Genomic DNA, 21,040 nt, shown 5'->3' on the forward strand with positions numbered 1-21,040 from the left:
TAAAAATAAAAAGCAGCGTTTGAAGCGTCCCTCGTGAAAAAAGACGTTTTTGAAAAGGCTTCCTGCTGCTTGTTCCTGCGTTTCTCTAATTGGTTGATCCCGTCTGTCAATCCACCGGGAAATCGCTGAGATCACGCTCACTCCCAAACTACATGTCTTCGAAAAAACCTGTAGTTTGGCAGGCCAGGCAACTGCTGCCACTGGTGGTGCTTTAAGAGTCTCTGTACCTGGCTACTGCACAGAGACAGACTTAGCGTTTGACGCTCTTTAGTTCCGCTCCGTTTTTCACAAAATATGTCTAAATAATTGGACTGCCACCCTTCTTTGATACCAACTCCTCTGCATCCTCTGTCTCCAAGGATGCGAGGCTCAACAGTCGTGATTGGCGAGTACGTCCATCACTCAAGCACCGGAAACACCAGGCAGGAATAAAAGATCTTCTTTCTGCGTTTGGATTTCTTGGTTGCACTTTGTAAAGTAAATGATGTGACTGTTGCCTCTGTTAGCAGTAAAACTCGTCAGTGGGCGGATGGTTCTTAAGCAAAAGTGCTGGATGAGTAATGCTGCAGAAGGCACAGGTACAGGCAGATTGCATATGAGTGCATCTGTCCTTTGAAGTACTTTGTAAGGTCATAGACTTTGGATTGTTATAGGAGTTTTTTGCATAGCACATTTGCAAACACACAGTGCTGCTTTAGCAGCTTGACTTACTCAATGACTCCATTATCCACATCCTTCCTCCTCTTATTTATTTACAGGTGTGGCTCTATGCACGGACAGATCTTACATTATTATTACTCGCAACTTTTGCATTTATTTCCATATTTTTTCTAAATCACAAGTCAACCTTGACAGCCACGGGCTGCTGTGTTAGATCTATGCAACCAAAAAGATAAGAAACAAAAAGGGAAAATCAATGTCTTCCCACAGCTCCCATCTCTGATGCGGCTATATATAACCACGTCTATCTTATTCCATTTCTCTCATCCTTCATCACATTCGGGTGGAGATGTGCTCCTCTTCTCAATGTGCCTTTAGTGTTTAATCTGCTTGTGACACAGTTGCATTAATGTGGTGCAATAATGTACCAGTGGAGGAACAATTGACCTAAAAGGTCAATCTATTATTTATAACAATTTGTGGAGGTTCCTGGCAGGATAAAGCTGTTTTTCCATAAACATCAACTAATATCATACACTCCCACGCATGCCTGACCTTTTGACAGACCCACACAGTTAATGTTGTTGTACAGACCCAAACCTAATCAAGGGAAAATGGCAGCAGCAAGTTGACAATGTCTGTGTTTGTGCAAAAAAAAAAAAGACTAACAGTGCTCTTTGCTCTTTTTCAGAGCCTCACGGCCCCTCCTTTACAATCGGTAAGGCCATCTGGCTTCTGTGGGGTCTGGTCTTCAACAACTCTGTTCCTGTACAAAACCCCAAAGGCACCACCAGTAAAATCATGGTGTCGGTGTGGGCCTTCTTCGCTGTCATCTTCTTGGCCTCTTACACTGCCAACCTAGCTGCGTTCATGATCCAGGAGGAGTATGTCGACCAAGTGACTGGTCTGTCTGACAAAAAGGTAAGTGACTGTGCTGCAGTTTGAACAGTTTGACAGAACATGCATTGTGTTTACATGTTTTGGTTGTTTAGTTCCAGAGCCCCAACGATTTTTCACCCCCCTTCCGGTTTGGTACGGTCCCCAACGGCAGCACGGAGAGAAACATCAGGAACAACTATCCTGAGATGCACTCATACATGACCAAGTTTCATCAGAGGAATGTGAATGAGGCACTACAGAGTCTGAAGGCTGGGTGAGGACCTCTGTCTTTTGAACAGATGCACTTTCATTAAGCTGAATCATAAACTTTAAACATATCTTTGAACACATGTGCACTGAATATTTTGACTTACAGACATGTTTAGTGGTTCATTTATTGTTTGATGAACACTTTACATGTATTGCATGCGTTGTAAGAGCAGAATTTCTAGATAATAATCTTACCTTTGCTTCTTTACTAATCTAAATTAAGTCTCAGAAATGTTTCCTTCCCACTTGAGTTTCATCAGCTGTTCCTCTTTGCTAATGCGTGTGCCGGCTCCAGCCTTTGGCAAACCAAGCGGAAGTCTATTACACTTATCAGCAGCTTAGCACTATTTAGCAGGTTAATTGGAATGTTGAAGCTGCGATGTCTGGCTTCTAAATGCTAATTAATTGTAACCTATATTTCCCATGGTCTTTTTTTATCAGCAAACTAGATGCCTTCATTTACGACGCAGCCGTGCTGAACTACATGGCAGGCAGGGACGAGGGCTGTAAACTGGTGACCATTGGCAGCGGCTACATCTTTGCCACCACTGGCTATGGCATCGCTATCCAGAAGGAGTCGCTCTGGAAGAGACATGTGGACCTGGCGATACTGCAGCTCTTTGGAGATGGTGAGGGGCAGTGTCTGTCTTATTGTTTAGATTATTATTCATATTTAAAGCCCAAGTAACCAAACAGATCACCTGACCCGTCGCTGTTGTATTGCCACCTTGGAGCTGCTTTTAAAATGCTCAGCCGCTTCTCTGCCTCACAGTACCTTTCATCACATCCCATAAACACTCACCTGTGCACGTGCAGTGGTCATGAAATAAGTGGAAATGTTTGAGGGAACACAGAGGCAGCAAACGGCAGAATAGCAATAGACTTAGTGAGGGTGGCTAACTGAAGCTTGTTTGTGCCTACATTTGAATAGGGCAAAAATAGCAAAAGGAAAAGAAAAAAAACGATGAGCTTGTGTTAAGACAAACACATGGAGGTATGAATGACAAGCCTGTGTTCAACAATGTCTTAAAGAGAGGCAAAAACGTTTGATGGGAAAGTCCATTGCAATAAAGAAATTCTATCCAGCGCTTGCCCCTATTCCTATTAGTCTTAAGCAGCTAATAGTAATGCTCAGTGCCATAGACTGTGCTTTTCACAGTCTATGGCAGTAACACAGCTAGGATTTAGCATTATAAGAAATTTGCTGAAGATTGTGAACTGGAAAACCATCTGACCTACTGTTCAAATGCAGCTGAAATCCTCATAAAATGTTTATTTCCATTTGTTTAATAGTCCATTACCTTTAGGAAACTGTCAGGTCCTTTTTGTCTCTGTATCCGCAGCTAAGACAGAACAGCTGTGAGGCGTTCAATGATATGAAATATCACAAAGCACTAAACTTGTAGTTCTAAATCATGGAAGTTTAGGTTCTAAATGCCATCAAAAGACACATAACAATGAATGTCAATTATAGTTTATATAATAAATATTATAATAAATATGAATATTTCTTACTTTACTAAATGTGTTTTTTTTTATTGTGGGAAATGTGCTGCACATGATACATGAATTGCTTTGGCAGTGCGTGGGTTCTCAGAGTGGGGGTGGGATGACGCCAGGTCAGGGGAGGGTGGGGGCTAAGCAGGTTTCACTATTGCTACCCACTGATGTAAAAAAAAGAAGTCATTTTGAATTACTTACTTGGGCTTTAAATTTGTATTGGTCTTTTTGTCAGTGTTGCTTCATCAATATTTTAAGCGTCTGGGTTGCCTTGTCACATTCAAAGGAGTCTGCAGCCATTACTTAAACTAAGAGAACATAAACATCTGTTGTGATCAATCAGATTGTGGCAGTAATTAAACTCCAAACTTGTGTAGACAGTGCTGAGTTGTGAAATGAATTGCAGCTGCATTGTGGCGGCCTGTGCTTCATGATGGAGATTGCTTTTTATGTGAGAACGTCCAGGCTCTCCGGGGCTTGTTCTCCTGAAACACACTTCATTCCTGTCAGCTCGAGCAGCAACATTAATGAGTGTGAGAGCGAGTGGCTTGTGAAATGTAATGTGCTGAAAACCTCTACAAACCATACGCTATTTGCTTTATGAGAAATTCTTAATTATACACAAATGTCAGCGCTGACGGCTACTCTTTATGTTTCCACGGCCTCATTTCTTTCTGGACTGTTTGGATATGCACTACAAGACAACAGACAAGGGGACGTTGCTATGGAAGTTTGATGAGTGTGTTGTAGCTAGTTTAGTTGGGTTGGATCCAGTGTGTTGTGAGCCTCCTGAACCAAGTTCCCTCAGGGGCCCACTAGAGTGCGTCCCAGTTAGAGATGCCAGCATCGCTCCTGGTGCATTTTGACACTGTATGAATATGGGTCAGCCTCTGACACTTACCGTGTGAAATAGACAGCAATGCTTTACCATATTATTTCTATCAGCCCACAAACAGGTCAGTCTGAGTGTTCCTGTTGATTTACAAACAACAACATGTAAAATAAACCACTACGTCACATGTTTTTACTTTTTACTCTTTTCATAAGATGAAATGTGTTATAGTCCGTCTCCCCTGAGCCTCAGTTAACACATTGACACAGGCGTTAAGAACGTCCTCTGTCAGTCCTCCCTGGATTTCAATGTCATTCGACCAAACTTCGCCGTACTCCTGTTGGCCTAGAAAGTCCACACTCACATGAAGTCTGGCATAATATATGTACATCATTAAACCACTCTGTTGGAATAATGTGATGCACTCAGAATCTCCCTATGATAGACAAGCACATGACCCAAAATAGCAACAAGTGAGCCATACTCTGTTGCTGTTTAGGTCTTTTGTAAGCCACAGTGAAAGTATATTTTTCTCCCTCAGGTTTATAGTTTAGATAGCATCTGATATAGAACTCTTTGTGCACGTTGAGTGGCTACGGTTTGTTGTGCTGTGATGCTCCCAAAGCTTTGTTGCCACAGTGGGGCTGATGTGCGGAGGCAGCAGCTGACTGGTTGATTAATTAAGCAGCGTCTGTCCCGTACCAGTCGGCTTTGATAGAAAGCGGCCTGTAATGAAACTGAAGGTGACCCGCAAAGAGCCTCCTGCACAGATCCTCACGTACAACTGTGTGTGCTACTTCTCCGGCACACTGCTCACTACCAAAATGGCAGCAAATGGGATCAATGTAATTAACATTTGACCAGTGGCATGTGTGTCTCTTCCTGTTTAGCTTCTGCACTGCAAATATCAGCCGCGCTCCTTCCCATCCGCGTATTGTCTTCTCTCCTCTCTTCTCTTGCATCATTCTCTCTATTCTAATGTCCTCCGTTCCCTCCTTTTGTTACATCATTTCCCTCACCCTTAAGTTTATATTGTAACAGCCTTTAATTCAATCCCCCAGTGTAACGTGAAACTCTTACCATATCATCGTTGCCCTTGTGCTTTGGCTTCTCTGACTGTTTTCATTCTTTAGTTTATATTAGTTTACTTTCCATCACAGTGGTCTCTACAACGCTACAGGATCACTTGTTTGGAAGGTTTTCTGGTGAAAGACTCCGTCAGTGATTACCTTCCAAAAGCTGATCCTGGAGCGTCCTAGAGACCACTATGATTGAAAGTAAAGGCGCCATGCTGACCACTCATACAGCCGCTGGGTCACTACAAGAACAAATATGCACAAATATCACCTTTTTTTCTACACAAAAAGTTGCATAATGCACCTTTAACTTAATTGCCTCTTGGAGATGAATACCGTTTTTTTTAATCGAATTGAACTCAAACACAGTCCAGTTGACTACTTTCTGTTTCTACATTGTAAATCCTGGGACACACAGATGTGAGACACTGCTAATCCCTCATAGGGATATAGCAAGAGACGAAGCCCAGCAGCAACCGGAGAGTTTGAGGTCACGTGTCACTCTTGTGCATAGAACCCAAAGCCTAAAAGTTAGGTTTTTCCTTTTATCATGGTTCTCCTTGTCCTCACGCACACATTGTTTTTTCTTCTTCAGGTGAGATGGAGGAGCTAGAGTCGCTATGGCTGACGGGTATCTGTCACCATGAGAAGAACGAGGTGATGTCCAGTCAGCTGGACGTGGACAACATGGCCGGAGTCTTCTACATGTTGGGCGCCGCCATGGCCCTGTCCCTGATCACCTTCATCTGCGAGCACTGGTTCTACTGGCAACTGCGCTTCTGCTTCATGGGCGTGTGTTCAGGACAACCTGGCTTTGTCTTCAGTATAAGCAGGGTGAGAAAGAGTTCTGTTCGTTTTACATTAGGCCTTACCACAGTGTATCAAAACTTGTGCAACTAGTCAGTGTTTTTTTATTGAGCCTTGAAATGTTTGTAATTGATGCTAAATATATAGTACTTGGTCAACATTTAGTTTTTTTGTACTTACTTATATTTGAATGAAGTCAACATTACACTTCAAACATTTCCCAACACATCCAAGAATTGTCCCTCAATGAATTGCACTGCAACACTTTGTCAGAGGAGCTGCATCCTTTACTTTTGACACTTAACTAGGCTTTCTTTGTGCCTCGAGGGTAAATATTTACAAAATGTTGAGCCCAAATCAATATTTCACTCCACAAAAGCGAAGCACAGAACCAGAGAGGGTAGATTACTGGATCCCAGGAGACCAAAGTCACCCCAGAGGTATTTGATTTGCATTCCAATTGTTTTGACATGGCTCCGATGTAATTCACTGTGGCTCTGAAGGTGAACCGCTGCAGGCCGGAGCGCGTGGCTAATTTACAGCGGCGCGAGCCACACTCCGGCGCGCGCTCTCTCCCACTGCACTTGATATCCTGCCTCCACCTCTAGTGCTACAGCAGGAAACCCAGGCTCACCTTTTTCCTCTCTCCGCTCTAATATTCCCCTCTAGTACCCAACTTCGATTATTTTCTATGGTGTTAATTTTGTGCCGCATTGTTTACGCTTGTGTGTGTGTGTGTGTGTGTGGTTGTGCGCCTCAGATGCATAAAATGTCAGTCGCTGAAATGTCACTTGACTTCTCATTTCCGAAGACAGGCCCAGGTTTTGTTGCTTTTGATTATGACATCATTAGGATTTGTTCGGGCCCGATTCCAACAGCAATTACGCGGCGTGTAACATTCACTGATCGCGTTCGTTTACTGAAATTACCCCTGCCTTTGCAACAATGTGACGGCGGCGTGTGTGGACCAATGCAACCCCATTATTCAGTATGTTAAAATATTCAGCGGAGATGTTCATTGGGAGGGCTCATTAGCATAGCACACACATAGTAAAGGAGATAGACCTTCTGAACAATAACACTCGGTCTTCGTGTAATCGTTTCCTCAGCATCGTATTCAGTGCAGTTGGAATTTGTAAACGGTATTGAAAATGTATGTAAAGCACTTAGACTAGTTTGGTGCTATTTTAATTTTAATTTCACGAACGCTCCGGACTAACTTATGTGTTAGGTTAAGAACAGAAAAAACATTAACACACATCTATGTTTAAAAGCCTGGTATAAATTTGTTTTTTAGATTCCCCACTTTCAAAAATGACTGTACTGTAGCTATACTTGTTTCCATGGAAACGTGAGAGTCCTCTGCATTTAACCCATTTCTACTGAGGTGTCAGGAGCAAGGGTCCCGGGATCCCAGCACATAGCAGTTAACACTGTTTACCAATGGCATTGCACTGGCCGTAACCAGGCTGTTAACAAAAACGTGACATAAAAGCAACAGAAAAGTGATGAAAAAATGAAGAAAAAAAGACAAAAATAGTGAGGTAAAAAAGCAACGAAAACATGACAAAAAAGTGACAGCGAAAAAACTAGACAAAAACTACAAAATAGGGCAAAAAAAAAGAAATAGACAATGAAAACAAAAAAGCAACAAAAACACGACAAAAAAAACAACAAAAATGTGACATAAATGCGGCTACAACACGACAAAAAAGTTTCGTAGATCTTAGCTTTCAAGCACACTGGCCTATGTGCTGTAAGCTCTCCAGTCAAGAAGCTTTTAGTTTCGGGTTATGCCGAGCTGGAGAAAAAGTGCTTCTTAAGGCGGGGGTTAAGAGGTTAATCTGTCGTTCAATGAAACTATAGAATTCTGTGCTCACTAGTCAGCGTGTAAGCGTGCTGTACATCCCCTTGAACATGGTCCAAGTCTCTCTATTCTTCCATTGTTGCTCCATCACCACAATTGATTCAGCTGTTTTAATTTCACAGCGTAATCCAATAAACGTATCGCCACAATTAATGCTTAAGCCTGCAGTGTAAAAAATGAAACATCTGTCGCGGTCGGCTGTAGTCACGTGTCATCGGACATGGTTTAACGGGCTGCCCCACTCCCTTCACCGCTCTCCCCGGGCTACCTGCTCCCTCTGCCCCCACCTGCACTGCTGCGACTAATTAATTACATTGATTTAGAGGAGAACAGTGAACGTATTAGGGCAGTAATTACTCCTCACTGCACGTCATGGCTGCGTTCATTTGCATTTAGAGCCTTATACTGTACACTCCCCACATGATTTATCACGTGGGACTGCAGGTCTTGGGTGTCCTGCGTACATAATGGTAGTTATTATTTGTCGATTTTCTGCCTCTCTAAACCAGTGTAATTGCTTATAGATTTTGCTCACCTCTCCAGGTATTTTAGATTTGAAGGGCCTCTTCAGCCACAAATAGTGCCCAGATAAACCATTTCTGTAGCACCTGTCTGCACATCATGTGAAGCAGACTTAAGGTTTATGCAAACCGTGTAATCCAAGGTGTCACCTTGCAGACAAGTGCACAAGAACTTGTACTAATAACCTCTTGTGTGATGTGAACTGGAGTGTGCTTTGTATCCCAAATTTCCAGAGGTGACACCTACAATGGTATGAAAGTTATAGAAATTAACTCTACTGAATATTTATCATTACACACTAAAGCATCAGTGTGAGTGAAATACAGTATGCACCATCGATTGTTTTGCTCTTATTGTCTATCTACTATCTCATGTTAAAGAAAACTAGTCCAGCCTGCTAACAATACTGCTGGTATGCTCTCACAGGAATTGCATGTCCCCTTTTCAACTCCCTTCAACTTGTGTGTGGGTCTGAATTTTTTTGTTGTTGAATTTCGAGCGGCAGCCACTTTGACAAATGTCTCAAAGTGTTCAGTCCTTCATCAAGCACTTATCCCTGCTGCCTATTTATGGTGTCTGAAAAAGAACCTTTTAGGGTCAAAACGGACCAAGGAAAGACGATCCGGAAACTAGCCAAGCCAGAGAAGGACAGGTGAATTCAGGACAAAGCAAACAAAAGGATGGAGTGATAATTATGTAAGCTGACAGCATACAAGAAACACCGCATTCCGATAACAGTGAGGGAAAACTGCTAAAAGCAGGCAGGTGGGAGTATGCATTTGTCCTCGGCTCCAAGGTTTCCATATTTCAGAAATGCTCTTCAGTCATTTGGTATTGCATGAACATCTCCTAGACAAGCTTTACATATTCAGCTGCTAACAGAGTGCAAAAGTAAAAGAAATAAGAAATGTTGTCCATAAAAGCTGAATGAGGGTCAGGATTAAGGAACTCTTGGTGCAATGCAGGCTGTCCATACAGCTAATTAACCAGCAGAAACCAGGGTCCAGGGAAGGAGACGCTTGGGTCAATGAGTCTTATTAGCAGAACGAAGGAGAAGCCATAGCTTTGCAACATGTACCATGTGACATCTGCCTGAACTTAGACCCCACAGCAGAGTCCTGACGTCACCAGTGCTGAAGCTACACACTTGATCTGTTTGATTGGTAAAAATGGCCACTGCGCTGACTCATATTTATTTTAACAGATATCCTGAAAAACTGCGTACAATCATTGTTTCGTATTGATCCGATTGCCAGATCCCATCTGTCATGCCCCGTTTACCCCCCTCCACATCCATTTTTATCTGAATATTGTATAGTACATCACTGAATGCAAATGGAGCCGTTTGTCTTGATGTCAGAAGATAGTGAGGATGGCCTCTTCCTGGGCGTGCTGACTGCAGCCAAGGTGTTTAATAACTGCCCCAGGATATTGTTGCGCTGAATTCTAATCACATTGATTCAAGGTATTGACCAGCAGGACTCTGGGGTTTTTACTGCCCCCGTGCCTTTATCCATCATGTGCTGTCCCACTACACTACCTCCCGAGCCATGCTGCTGTTTACTCAATGCGCGCTCAAAAAAACCTTTACGCACCTCTTAACTATCATCACTCCTTTACTATTATTACTGTTTGCTGTTTGAAGTATTAAATATACAGATTATCCACACACAAAAAATTAAAATTCCAATTCTTGCGATGTACTGTAAGTTTTTGAATGTACAAATTAATAATTGTGCCTATTTCCTTTCTTACAGGGCATCTACAGCTGTATCCACGGGGTGCAGATCGAAGAGAAGAGCAGCTCAGCATTGAACTCACCATCCGCTACCATGAACAATACCCACTCCAACATAATGCGTCTCTTACGCACAGCCAAAAACATGGCAACGCTGTCTGGAGTTAACGGCTCCCCTCACAGTGCTCTGGATTTTATTCGCAGAGAGTCTTCAGTGTACGACATCTCAGAGCACAGGCGCAGCTTAGCAGGACACTCAGACTGTAAGCCCCCTTACCTCCCCGAGGACAACATGTTTAGTGACTATATCAGCGAGGTGGAGAGGACGTTTGGCAATCTCCACATGAAAGACAGCAACCTGTACCAGGACCACTACATGCACCACCATGGCTCTTCATTGGGCCTCAGTGGACCTCCTCCTGGCAGACCTCACAGTCTGGGCAGCGCCAGCTCCCTGGAGGGGGGCATGTTTGACTGTGACAGCCTGGGAGGAGGGGTTGCCCCAATCTTCACCACACAGCCCTGCTCAGCACTGACCCACAGAAACATGAGTAAGTTTGACCTGCTCTCACAAACTCCTCCCTCTGGACAAAGCTTCAAGAGTGCCCTGCCTGACGTGTATGGCAAGTTCTCGTTTAAAGGAGGCGCTTCGAGCTCTACGTTTATCCCAGGGCATGGCTACATTGGTGGGAGAGGAGAGGAAGATGGGAATCGCTCTGATGGTTCGGATATTTCCACTCACACTGTTACCTATGGGAACCTGGAGGGCAATGCCAAGAAACGCAAACAATATCGTGATAGTCTGAAAAAGAGGCCCGCCTCAGCCAAGTCCAGGCGGGAGCTGGACGAGATTGAGCTGGGGTACAGGAGGAAGCCCTACCACATCAGCCACCATCACTATCATGGTCACCGATCCATTTCACCACCACCCGCCCAGCCCCCAGAACGCCCAAGAGGAGGCAATAATGAAGGCAATGCCTACCTCTTCAGGGAGAAAGAGAGTGTTCGGGACTTTTACCTGGACCAGTTTAGGCCCAAAGAGGGCGTCCCTCAGTGGGAGCATGTGGACTTAACAGAGGGTCCTCCAAACAGGGATGGAAGTGTACCCACCTGCACCTCGCTGGTTCCAGTGGATGACTTCCTCAAAAGTAAACCCAAAAAGCCTGACGCAAAGAGTGCTGGCTCTGGTCTAGCTGGAGGAGAGTGGGAGTGCAGGAACTGTCGGGGCGCAGGGGGCAAACTCCATGGGAGCGGAGGATATGGAGGTATGAGCTGTGGCTCCTCCGGTGGAGGCAACAGCCGGCCCAGCTCTGCAACGTGCATGCGATGTGAGGGCTGCAAAAAGACAGGGACACTGTATGACATCAGTGAGGACAACAACCACATGTTGGAACAGATGGGGGGTGGGCAGACTGGGGCTCCTCAGTCCCAGGTCCAGCAGAGGAGAAAAGGTGGTTTTGGGAAACCCCTTCGACGGCAGCACTCCTATGACACATTTGTGGATCTGCAGAAAGAAGACACAGGCGGGATGAGCAGCCTGATTGGAGGTCTGGGAGAAGGAGGAGGGATGGGTGGGCCAAGCATGGGGGGCATGCTTCCCCCCCCTAGGAGTGTTAGCTTAAAGGAAAAGGAGCGCTACATGGAGAGTGGTAGTCCTTTTGCAAACATATTTGAGCGTCATGGTGGATCAGAGCGAGACCGGGACAGGGATCCACTGTTTTACGGAGGGGACAGAGGGCAAGGACCAGGCTCGCCATACGGAATCTTCAGAGAGAGCGAGGGACCCCATCGGCGCTCCATTGGAGAAAGAGACATGCGGGACAGGTCACTCATGGAAGGAGGTTTCTCTTTGTCCAAATCTCTGTACCCTGACCGGGTCAACCAAAACCCCTTTATTCCTACATTTGGTGATGACCAGTGTTTGATGCACGGTGCAAAACAATACTATATGAAAAAGCAACAGCAGCAACAAGTTGCCAAAAACAGTCGAGGTGACTTTCGGAGCCAGATGAGCACTACATCCTATCTACCCGTCTCTTCTCCATCAGGAGTCTTATCGAGTGTCACCCCTCGCTTCTCCAAAGAGCTCAGCCTGGGGGGCATGAACCACCATGGCTCCATGTTGGGGGTCGGCCCCCCAAGACCCTTCAATGGAAGCAATGGCCATGTGTATGAGAAACTGTCCAGCATTGAGTCGGATGTGTGAGAGCCGTTAGGTGAAGGGGTGATGGCTGGAGGACACATCAGTGTTAGATCAGGGATGATTCTATTAGACACTGTCCACAGCCCAAGGAATCACTGACATAAGAGCAGAGGGTCAGGATTTTTGTAATGTGGGTTTAAAATCAGGACACCCCAAGGAGCTGTGGGACTATTGCTCTCTCAGAAATGGCCAAAGCTACTTCACTTTACCCACATAGTCATTCGCCTCTGCTCCACAAGTCCATGTACTCGATCATTATCAGGACGAGACGACACCTCATCTCAGCTCAATACTGGACATGTGATGTGAGACGTGAGTGCTGTCGCGAGGAGAGACTGAACTGCCATCTGCCCTGTGCACACAGGCCTGGCCTGTCCTCTCCTCACCGTTTTCCAGTGAGAAATACAATCATGGATGATAATAAGATATTCTTTAGAAAACAGGGTATAAGAACAACAATAATTGTTAATAAGATTAAGTATTGATGAAGATGACCTCATTGGGGTTTTTTTTTTTTTGGTTTGTTTTTCCAGTTCAGTTGCGCTTATCTGTCACTATTGTTGTTGTTGTGGCCACCCCTGGTGGCACCAGGATGGTTGGCCGTAGTTAACACACACAAGCCACAAAGACTTGTTTTCAGTGGAATCTAGAAATTCCTGCTCATGTTTTTTGGGTTGTTTTTTTTTGCTTCTTGAAGAAAATGTGATTTAAAAAACACTCTTAGATCCAATATCTTTAATTGATGATGTTTATACACACTGAATCAAATGCACACTGGACACACTTTAGTCACTTGTTTTACTGTGAAACTTTTGGTCTGAAGCTGAAGATACTGGAGATAGGATGTGCCTTAATGGTCTCCAGTGGATGTTTCCTCCGGGTCTTATGGTCCAGCAGCATATAGGACAGAGCTTTACTTCTGTTCGCTCCATGTTTATGAGCCTAAACAGCAGTAAAATTTACTGCACACTTGAGGCTTGAGGAGGCACTGCTGCTGGCACAAAACTGTTTTATAACTTGGTAAAATAATTTCATATTATTATGGGCAGCCTTTTATGAAGCTGCCACAGACAGTTGTATTCAGGATGTCCTACTGTCACAGAAAGACTTGACTGATCGGCAGCCTACAGACTAACTCTTTTATTCAGGTTACATGAAAATAGTCACCAGGCACTTACTTTGTTTGGCCTCTCAGTAGTAGAAGGCTTCACTATTCACTCATAAAAGCAGTCAAAATGGCGCAGTATACTTTGTTAAGACAACGTGTGTCATTAACATGCAATTATGTTCCTGTAGACCGGAAGGGCAGTGTGTAGGAGATGTTGATGCTGATAAAAGCATGAGCCGAGGAGGATGCCTTTTGCAGATAGGCTGTAATACTGGCTCTGCTGGCAGCAAGGCGGCCATTTTGCAAAAAGCTTTGTGACTGATGGAGTAAGGCTTTCAGGCTGGAGAGGCCTCATTTATTGCACAGGACCGCTACTTAGTGTAGGTTCAGGCACTCTATAGACATGCCTTATCATCCCAAACCCCCACCCCTCCGGTCCCCGAGCTTCTGAGGATGACTCATCGTATTACTGTACAGAATCAAGAGGCCTCTATTAGTTATTTAAAGGTGTTGATCTTCGATTAGCTGCCAATGTCACAAGTTCAAGGGCTGCAGGAGATTATGCCGGAGTGCTGAGCTGAGACTGGATCCGCTGGAGTGTGCACGCGTCTATCACACACTCCCATCTAAAAGCACCTGTATATTAGGTCGCGGTGCGTGTGGAGGAAGCATATCGCCTCAGATAATGGCTGTTTTTCCCTCACTAACCTGCTGATAACTATTCATAAATTCAGCAGCCTCTCCACGGCCCTCACTCCACAGATAACACTGTCTAAGGGAGACAGATCGAGTTGGCCTTAAATCAAATCCCCCTCACCCCCAATAGAAGAAAAACTACCCATTTAATGCATAGATTGGGATCTCTGGACTTTTTATACGTACAAAGTAGAAGTTCAAGTTCGCCATTATCAGCAAGAGACGGGACAGAGAGGAAACAACAAGGAAATAAGCTGGAGAGACGGCATCAATCAGTGTCAGCATTAGTATGTCAAGACTTTACTTTGTAAATACTCTATTAAACTCTTTTCACTTTGTACAGTAAAATGACAGACAGGATGTAACTTTCAATATGTTTTACAACAATTTAAGAAATAAACAAAATAACAATAAAAACTACAAAAAAAATAAAAACGTGAGAACAAAAATATGCAAAATATAATTAACACTCAAATACTGCTAATCATAAGTGATATAATTGAAGCCTTTTTCTTTGAATTTCATGTTTACTTATTTATAATAGTTTATTAATCAGTATACTGACTTTGTTAAGATTTTCTTTCTCTAAAGTTGACACTTGAGGCTAATTTGCTGTAGGAGTAGACTTGGTGATAAACCAGAAAAGTTTAGTTCTAGGAGTAAGTTACCCATGAATTGTGTTAGATTTTTAAGATAAGCTACACTCAATGCTTTTTCAGATGAATCCAATTATCTAGACGTTTATGTAATACAGTATGACATGTATTCATAGATGATACTTGCATATAGAGGCAGCATATTGTGATCTTTCATTTTTAGGCAGCATTCCTTGTAAAAACTTAGGACCACTTTTTACCAGGGCTCTACTGGTGATTGCACACAAAATCTAGAGCCATCTCTGGCCCGGCCTATCCTACTCCCGCTCTTTGTATGGGATAGACATCACTGTGCTAATGAGAATATATATAAATATGTGACACACAGAGTGACCCATATCCTCCTGACTCTGGTCAGTGACACCGCTGAGAGCCTCAGCACAGTACTGTTGAAACTGAGTGTGCCAAGCCATTCACAGCTGAAATGCATTTGTGCAACCCCTTATTAAAAGCAAAAACATTAGCAGATCGTTTGCTTTGTCTTCAGGGGAATCAGCTGCTGGAGCTGCATTTTAGCTCACATCTATCTGCTGTTTGACACAGCTCACTTATTTATTTCTACTGCAATGCTGTGCTCTGCTTGTTTTCAAAACAGGAAGCATGGTTTCGAAGCTGTCGTGTACATACATGCTGTTTGGTCCTTGTCAGGAATCATTTGGGGTTTCTGGAAACTTCAGAGCCTGGCCTGCTGTCCTTGCTCTTTTCCTGCCATTCTTGCTCTTTTTCTAGACTATTTGACTTGAATTTACTGTGTTTGATACAAATCTGAAAATAGTCAATAACATTCTATTTGAAAGAGATTGAATACCACAAATCTGTCCCTTATAGAGTGAGTAACACCACTTTAGATAAACAACGGAGTCAGAAACATTTGTCTTAACTAAAGGGATGTAGCTGGCCAGGCACTGTGCGATTCCAAAAGCCCTTCAAAGAAGAACCTCGTATGTTGCTTTTGATTCTATTGTTCTTCTGAGGAAGTGTTTGCTACACGCTTTGCTGAATTAGTTCCTTGTTTAAACCCAGGTTTGCTGCAGCCTAGTTCGGGGATTGGACATGTACCTGACACTGTGCTCTACATGCTCATCATCATCTCCCTGTGGGGCTTCCCGTCTCCAACACAATACATTTTTTTCAGAAGTTTGTTTTAGAGCCAAATATGAAAATATGTTTGTTTGTTTTGGGGTTGTTTTTCCCCCCTAAACGACACAATGAGCGTCCTTGGGGAGTTAGAGGCAACAGCATACTGAAGCTGCTGTGTTTTTTCTGACAAACAGGGACCAAAAGCAACAACACTGGGTGAGGGACGCTCTTAGTTACTTTTTACGTGAAAACATATACTGTACCATCAATGCGGACTGACTCTCATGCTGACAAAGAAAAATACTGTGAATTCCTATTTATTTATATCTATTTGTAAACATGTGTGTGCATTTGTTTGTATTCTGTCGATGAATAATTTGTACAGTTTTTACACGCTTTGCCTGATCACATGCCATAAGGGGTTGCTTCTAAATGTATTTCACATGGTGACAAACACACTCACATTCACTGATTGAATTTACTGTGGGTTGACAAAAATGTATCATATGAATAGAATCAATTGTACACAATACAATATACATAATATTCTTGGCCATTGTTTTTCTCATTTTGTGGCCCTTTTCTTTAAATTAATGCCAAAATTTTTACACCATATAGAGAAAAAAACTCCACAAAAACAAATAATTGTACAGGTTGTGTAAATATTAAATACTGGGAATACCTTTCTTTTGTATGGAAATGAATACAGTAATCTCAATAACCACGTCATGACAAAACTGCAGAGACATTGTTAAGGTACTTCGAATAAGAATAATACTGATATCTACAATTATAAGTGCTGAAATAAGACTATTCTTTCTCTTTGTACATGATGAAAATAAAGTGTTGAGTATTAATAATAAAAACTGTAAGTTTCATGAAGACAGACTTTTTTCCTCTTTCTTTTCAGATTGCCTCATTTTGCACACTTCCTTCATAATCATCCCAGGCTTTCAGGTTCGGGACAGTAGGGTGTGAGGTCAGCGTCAAACATCTGTGAAATGACAGGGGCAGCGTCAGAGTTTGAGAAGACACAGGTAAATATCTAGAACGAACTCATTTGTGAAGACAGGACCAAGACTGTTACTCCAGACCCTAGTGAATGTAAAATACTTTAACGGAGAAGTGATCCATTTGCTTCAAGCCCCAGGTTAAAGCCACACTGAGGAACGTTTGCTACAGTATGTAAGAGCATGCTCCTAATGATCAGTGAGGTTATCACAAGTGATGATTGGAAGAGGACCCGGCATTTTAATCCAATGTTGGGCTACATGTAGTGAAAGCAACGCGATAGCATCTCCATGGAAACAAGCTGGTGATGTCCCGCTTTCAGCTAAGTCAGGTCTGAGGAGTGGCAAGCCTGCTCACTGTAAAGATGCATGATTTTTTTTTACCAATCCCAGCCTGTAATGAAAAGGTATCGCTTAAGATTAAGGTGTGCTCATTAAGTATTAGTAAGCATTAGTAATCATTTTAGGGTAAGGGTTGGCTATGAATAAGCGTATTATTCATGGCCTGTTAGTATGTTAAAAGTATAATAAGCAGTGTGTTAATACTTTACAAGCATATAATTAATGCTTATTATCACCTTATTAATACTTAGCGAGCACACCTTAATATAAAGCCTTACCCAGCGTAGAGTTTTAACAACAGAACAAGCTGCGTTGTTACAATTCAATACTTTGTGTGAATTTCATCATATTAATACTGCATAAGACATTAATAATGCATTAGTCCTTTCTGGCACTTTTCTGGACATTTGAGCGCATTATTATGTTTGCTCTGGGGCAGGCTATAGCACCGTGGGCCCTTCCGACCACAAATCAATCACACCGTTAAGCTGATGTATTCATAGATAAGCCGATACTTTCATAAATACTGTAAAGGAGAGTGAAGTAAAGTACTGCTGAACATTGGGCCTTTCTGCTGCCTGCCTTTTGGTTTTGTTTGGGAAAGCAGTGTTTCCACTATCTCCATCTTGCTTCCTCTCACATATTTGCAGCCAATGCTTTTAAAACATGCTGCATGCCTGGGCTGGTGAGAGAGGCACGAGGGGAGGGGGTGACCCGTTAACCAATGGCCATATGGTGCGTGTATGGTGAAGTGAAGAGCCCGGGTCTGGACGTGGTGCTGTCCAAACTCCCCCGGCCCTCCACAGACCCTGCATTATCCTCTTACTACCATCTACACAAAATCAATCACTATTTTGTCTTTTAGCGTTGGTTTGTGTAACAGCAACAACGGACATCAATATTCAAGGTGAGCTTATAACACGCGTCTAAATAATGCAAACCGTGCCCCAGCAGCCCACTGACATTGAGAAGGCTGTTTATCTCTTCACATTCCCACAGTTGTGCCAATAGTGCAATGCAGAGCTTGTACCGCGCAGGCCCCCTGTGCAACTGCATTTAAATGTCTGAATAATAAAACATGTGCTTTCTGTACAAGGAGACGGCGAGTAAAATATCACATGGGAAATCAATGCGAAACTATGCGCATTTAGTTTTGATACTAATGTCTGTTGTCGAGATCAGAAAGTGGGCTAAATCATGCAAAATATATGCGTTTTACATGATGATATGACCTTGTTTAAAAGATACACTGTGTAGCATTTCACCAAATCCATTAAATAAAAAAGAACTATTTGTTATGGGTGTTTTCGATTCCAAAAAATGCCTGAAACATTAAACATCAGCATCTTTACCGTGAGTGGACTCTCCTCAGACCTTACTCTTAAAGGGATATTTCAGGATTTTGAGATAGGGCCTGTCAAATCAGATATGACAACGTTTGGAGGACAACCAGATGATTTTGAAGAGGTTTTTAATGCAGGCTACTAGTTACCATAGACATGCGCTAGCCTAGCACTAGCCTAGAACCACTAAACTCTTCAAATATAAGTACTGCATGAATTACAAAATATGTCTCCAGAAAATAACAACACTCTGGATAACTAGGAAATGAGGCCCTATGTCCAAAATCCTGAAATATCCCTTTAACTTTGCTTAGTGTGGGACCTCACCAGCTGACCTCCATGGAAATACTATTGCTTTGCTTTGACGACAACAAAAAAACAGCAACAAGAGGTTTACACACAGATGGGGATCCTCTCCCAAATGTTTCGATAACCCAACCGTTTATTTGCTCTTGTCAAGCGGTGACGAGTTCACTAACCGAATGTCCTGCAGTGTGGCTTAACCAGGGCAGTGTTTGCGTGTTGATCTATTGCCCACTTCCAAAGCTTTAACGACATCTATCTATCAATCAAACCACTGAGCGAATTCATCAGCTTGACAAATAAGGATTAGCTTAAAGTGGAGGTAGCTGTTTTCATATGTTGCTTTCGAGAGGGCGTTTTTTCCCCCCCCTAATGTTATTGAATGTAATGTGGTTGCCGGTGACCCTGATGGATTGGCTGCGTCAGTGCTCTATCAATCTTAACTTGGCCCATTTTAATATATAGGCCTACACCAGGAAGTGATTCAGAGCCATACACTTATCTTTTACTATTTGTGCTCATGGCTACTTCGTAATAAACCTATGCCGTCATATATCAGCATAGAAATGGTCCAAATGCCACAGCCTTTGAAATAACCAGATCATTTGAATGCATAGGCTGCTAAATAGAGTGAGAAATAGCGAATGAAAAGGTGAAAATCTTCTACTGTTTGATAAAGAAAAAAGTTTGTATCTTTGTGAGAAAGTGAATCCTGTCTGTTTTCTCGAGGATTTCTCTGTCGTGGTCAAAAGGTATGACACATAACAATCTATAACTTGGTAATAATCAGGTAATAGAAGGTTATCTCTCCTGGAGGACAGGTCAATACACTTTACAGCCACATGCAGGAACCATTTTGAAGTTGACATTTTTAGTGCAGCGCTGCCATGTAGTGTCTGGGAGAAAGCATGTTAAATCTTCGCTTCTAATCCATACTGCGCTTTGGAATCAATGCCATACCGAATAACATATTACGACTGACACAAGTATAGATCGCCTATTTCCGCATCTGTAATGGCTGGTCTGTGAATAGTGCTTTGAAAATCCACCCCGTCTTAATCTAGACAGTTCGTCTTAAATCAGCTTGCGCGGCTTTCGATGAAATGAGGTTGAAATTTGACCCTGAAGCCTCCTTTTTCAACATGCTTTATTTTGACCTTAGATGTACTCTCTCCCTAACCCTCACCTGAACACGGTCCGCCAGCTCTGTGCTATAGATGACACCGAGCTCCCCATTCATCATCAGCGGAGCGGCCCACAATCACGGCCCCCCTGCTTCTCACTCACATTAATTTTTCAGTCATACTGGCAGGCAAGACTTATTCAATTATTGATGGGGGTGTGGGGTGCGAGTGGCATGGAGCTGATATGTTAGAATTATATAGGAGGTTGAGCTCAATTGCCATAGCATTTTCAGCATACGATGCAGCTGCCTTATAAATGCAGTTAAAGCCACACTCTTAACATGTCGCCAAATAGGATTAAAATAAAAACAAAACAATTAATTTCATTATGTTTGAGTGGTCAAAAATGCCTCCAAAATCGTGCGCCTTTACTGGGAGTGGGCTCGCCTTTCCTCAGACATGAACTTAGCTGGGAGCGGCACATCATAAGCCAGTCTCCATGGAGATGTTGCTGCTATGCTTCGACTACAGGTAGTCAAACATAAGGTTTAAATGCCTTTTCCAAATGCTTTGTTTTTGTAACTTAATACCAACGTCTGGCTCGTTGTTTTTGACTAGAGCTTTACAACAGTTTAGTTGTGATGTTCACAACCTGAAATGTTCCGCAGTGTTGCTTTAAACCCATCCCAGATTGGCTGATCTCCCCTCAGCTTAATCAACCCACTCCAGTCAGCAATATTTAAAGATTCAGTAAATAAGAGTTCTCCTGTCTTGTTGTATTCCCTGATACCCCTCTCCCTATCCTGACTGCCTGAACTTTGAATTATTATGGGGTGGAGGTGTCATAACTCGACGGGGCAAAAAGGACAGATGGCGTTGGTTAGGGGTGCTGTAGTAGCTCCATAAAATGAGCTTCTACTTCATCCTTGAGTTCTTAAAAGACTCATATGTTACTGCACACTTCTTTCTGCCATATTTTCTTTTTGCCCACTTCTGCGCGCATTTAGCAATTAACTGTTACCTA

The 21,040-nt window shown here is 43.0% G+C and overlaps 1 protein-coding gene across 1 annotated transcript in view; it reads left to right on the forward strand.

The window, feature by feature from the left end:
* grin2ba (glutamate receptor, ionotropic, N-methyl D-aspartate 2B-a) overlaps positions 1-16,742 on the forward strand; it is a 93,365-nt gene extending 76,623 nt beyond the window's left edge. Inside the window, exons 13-17 of the mRNA XM_079564089.1 lie at positions 1,352-1,581; positions 1,653-1,813; positions 2,251-2,438; positions 5,813-6,051; positions 10,171-16,742. Coding sequence (XP_079420215.1) covers positions 1,352-1,581; positions 1,653-1,813; positions 2,251-2,438; positions 5,813-6,051; positions 10,171-12,357 — 3,005 coding nt within the window. The 3' untranslated portion in view covers positions 12,358-16,742. The remainder of the gene's footprint in view (positions 1-1,351; positions 1,582-1,652; positions 1,814-2,250; positions 2,439-5,812; positions 6,052-10,170) is intronic.
* Positions 16,743-21,040: the final 4,298 nt, after the last annotated feature.

The sequence above is a fragment of the Gobius niger genome (assembly GCF_951799975.1).
Source record: "Gobius niger genome assembly, chromosome: 10".
NCBI lineage: Eukaryota > Metazoa > Chordata > Actinopteri > Gobiiformes > Gobiidae > Gobius > Gobius niger.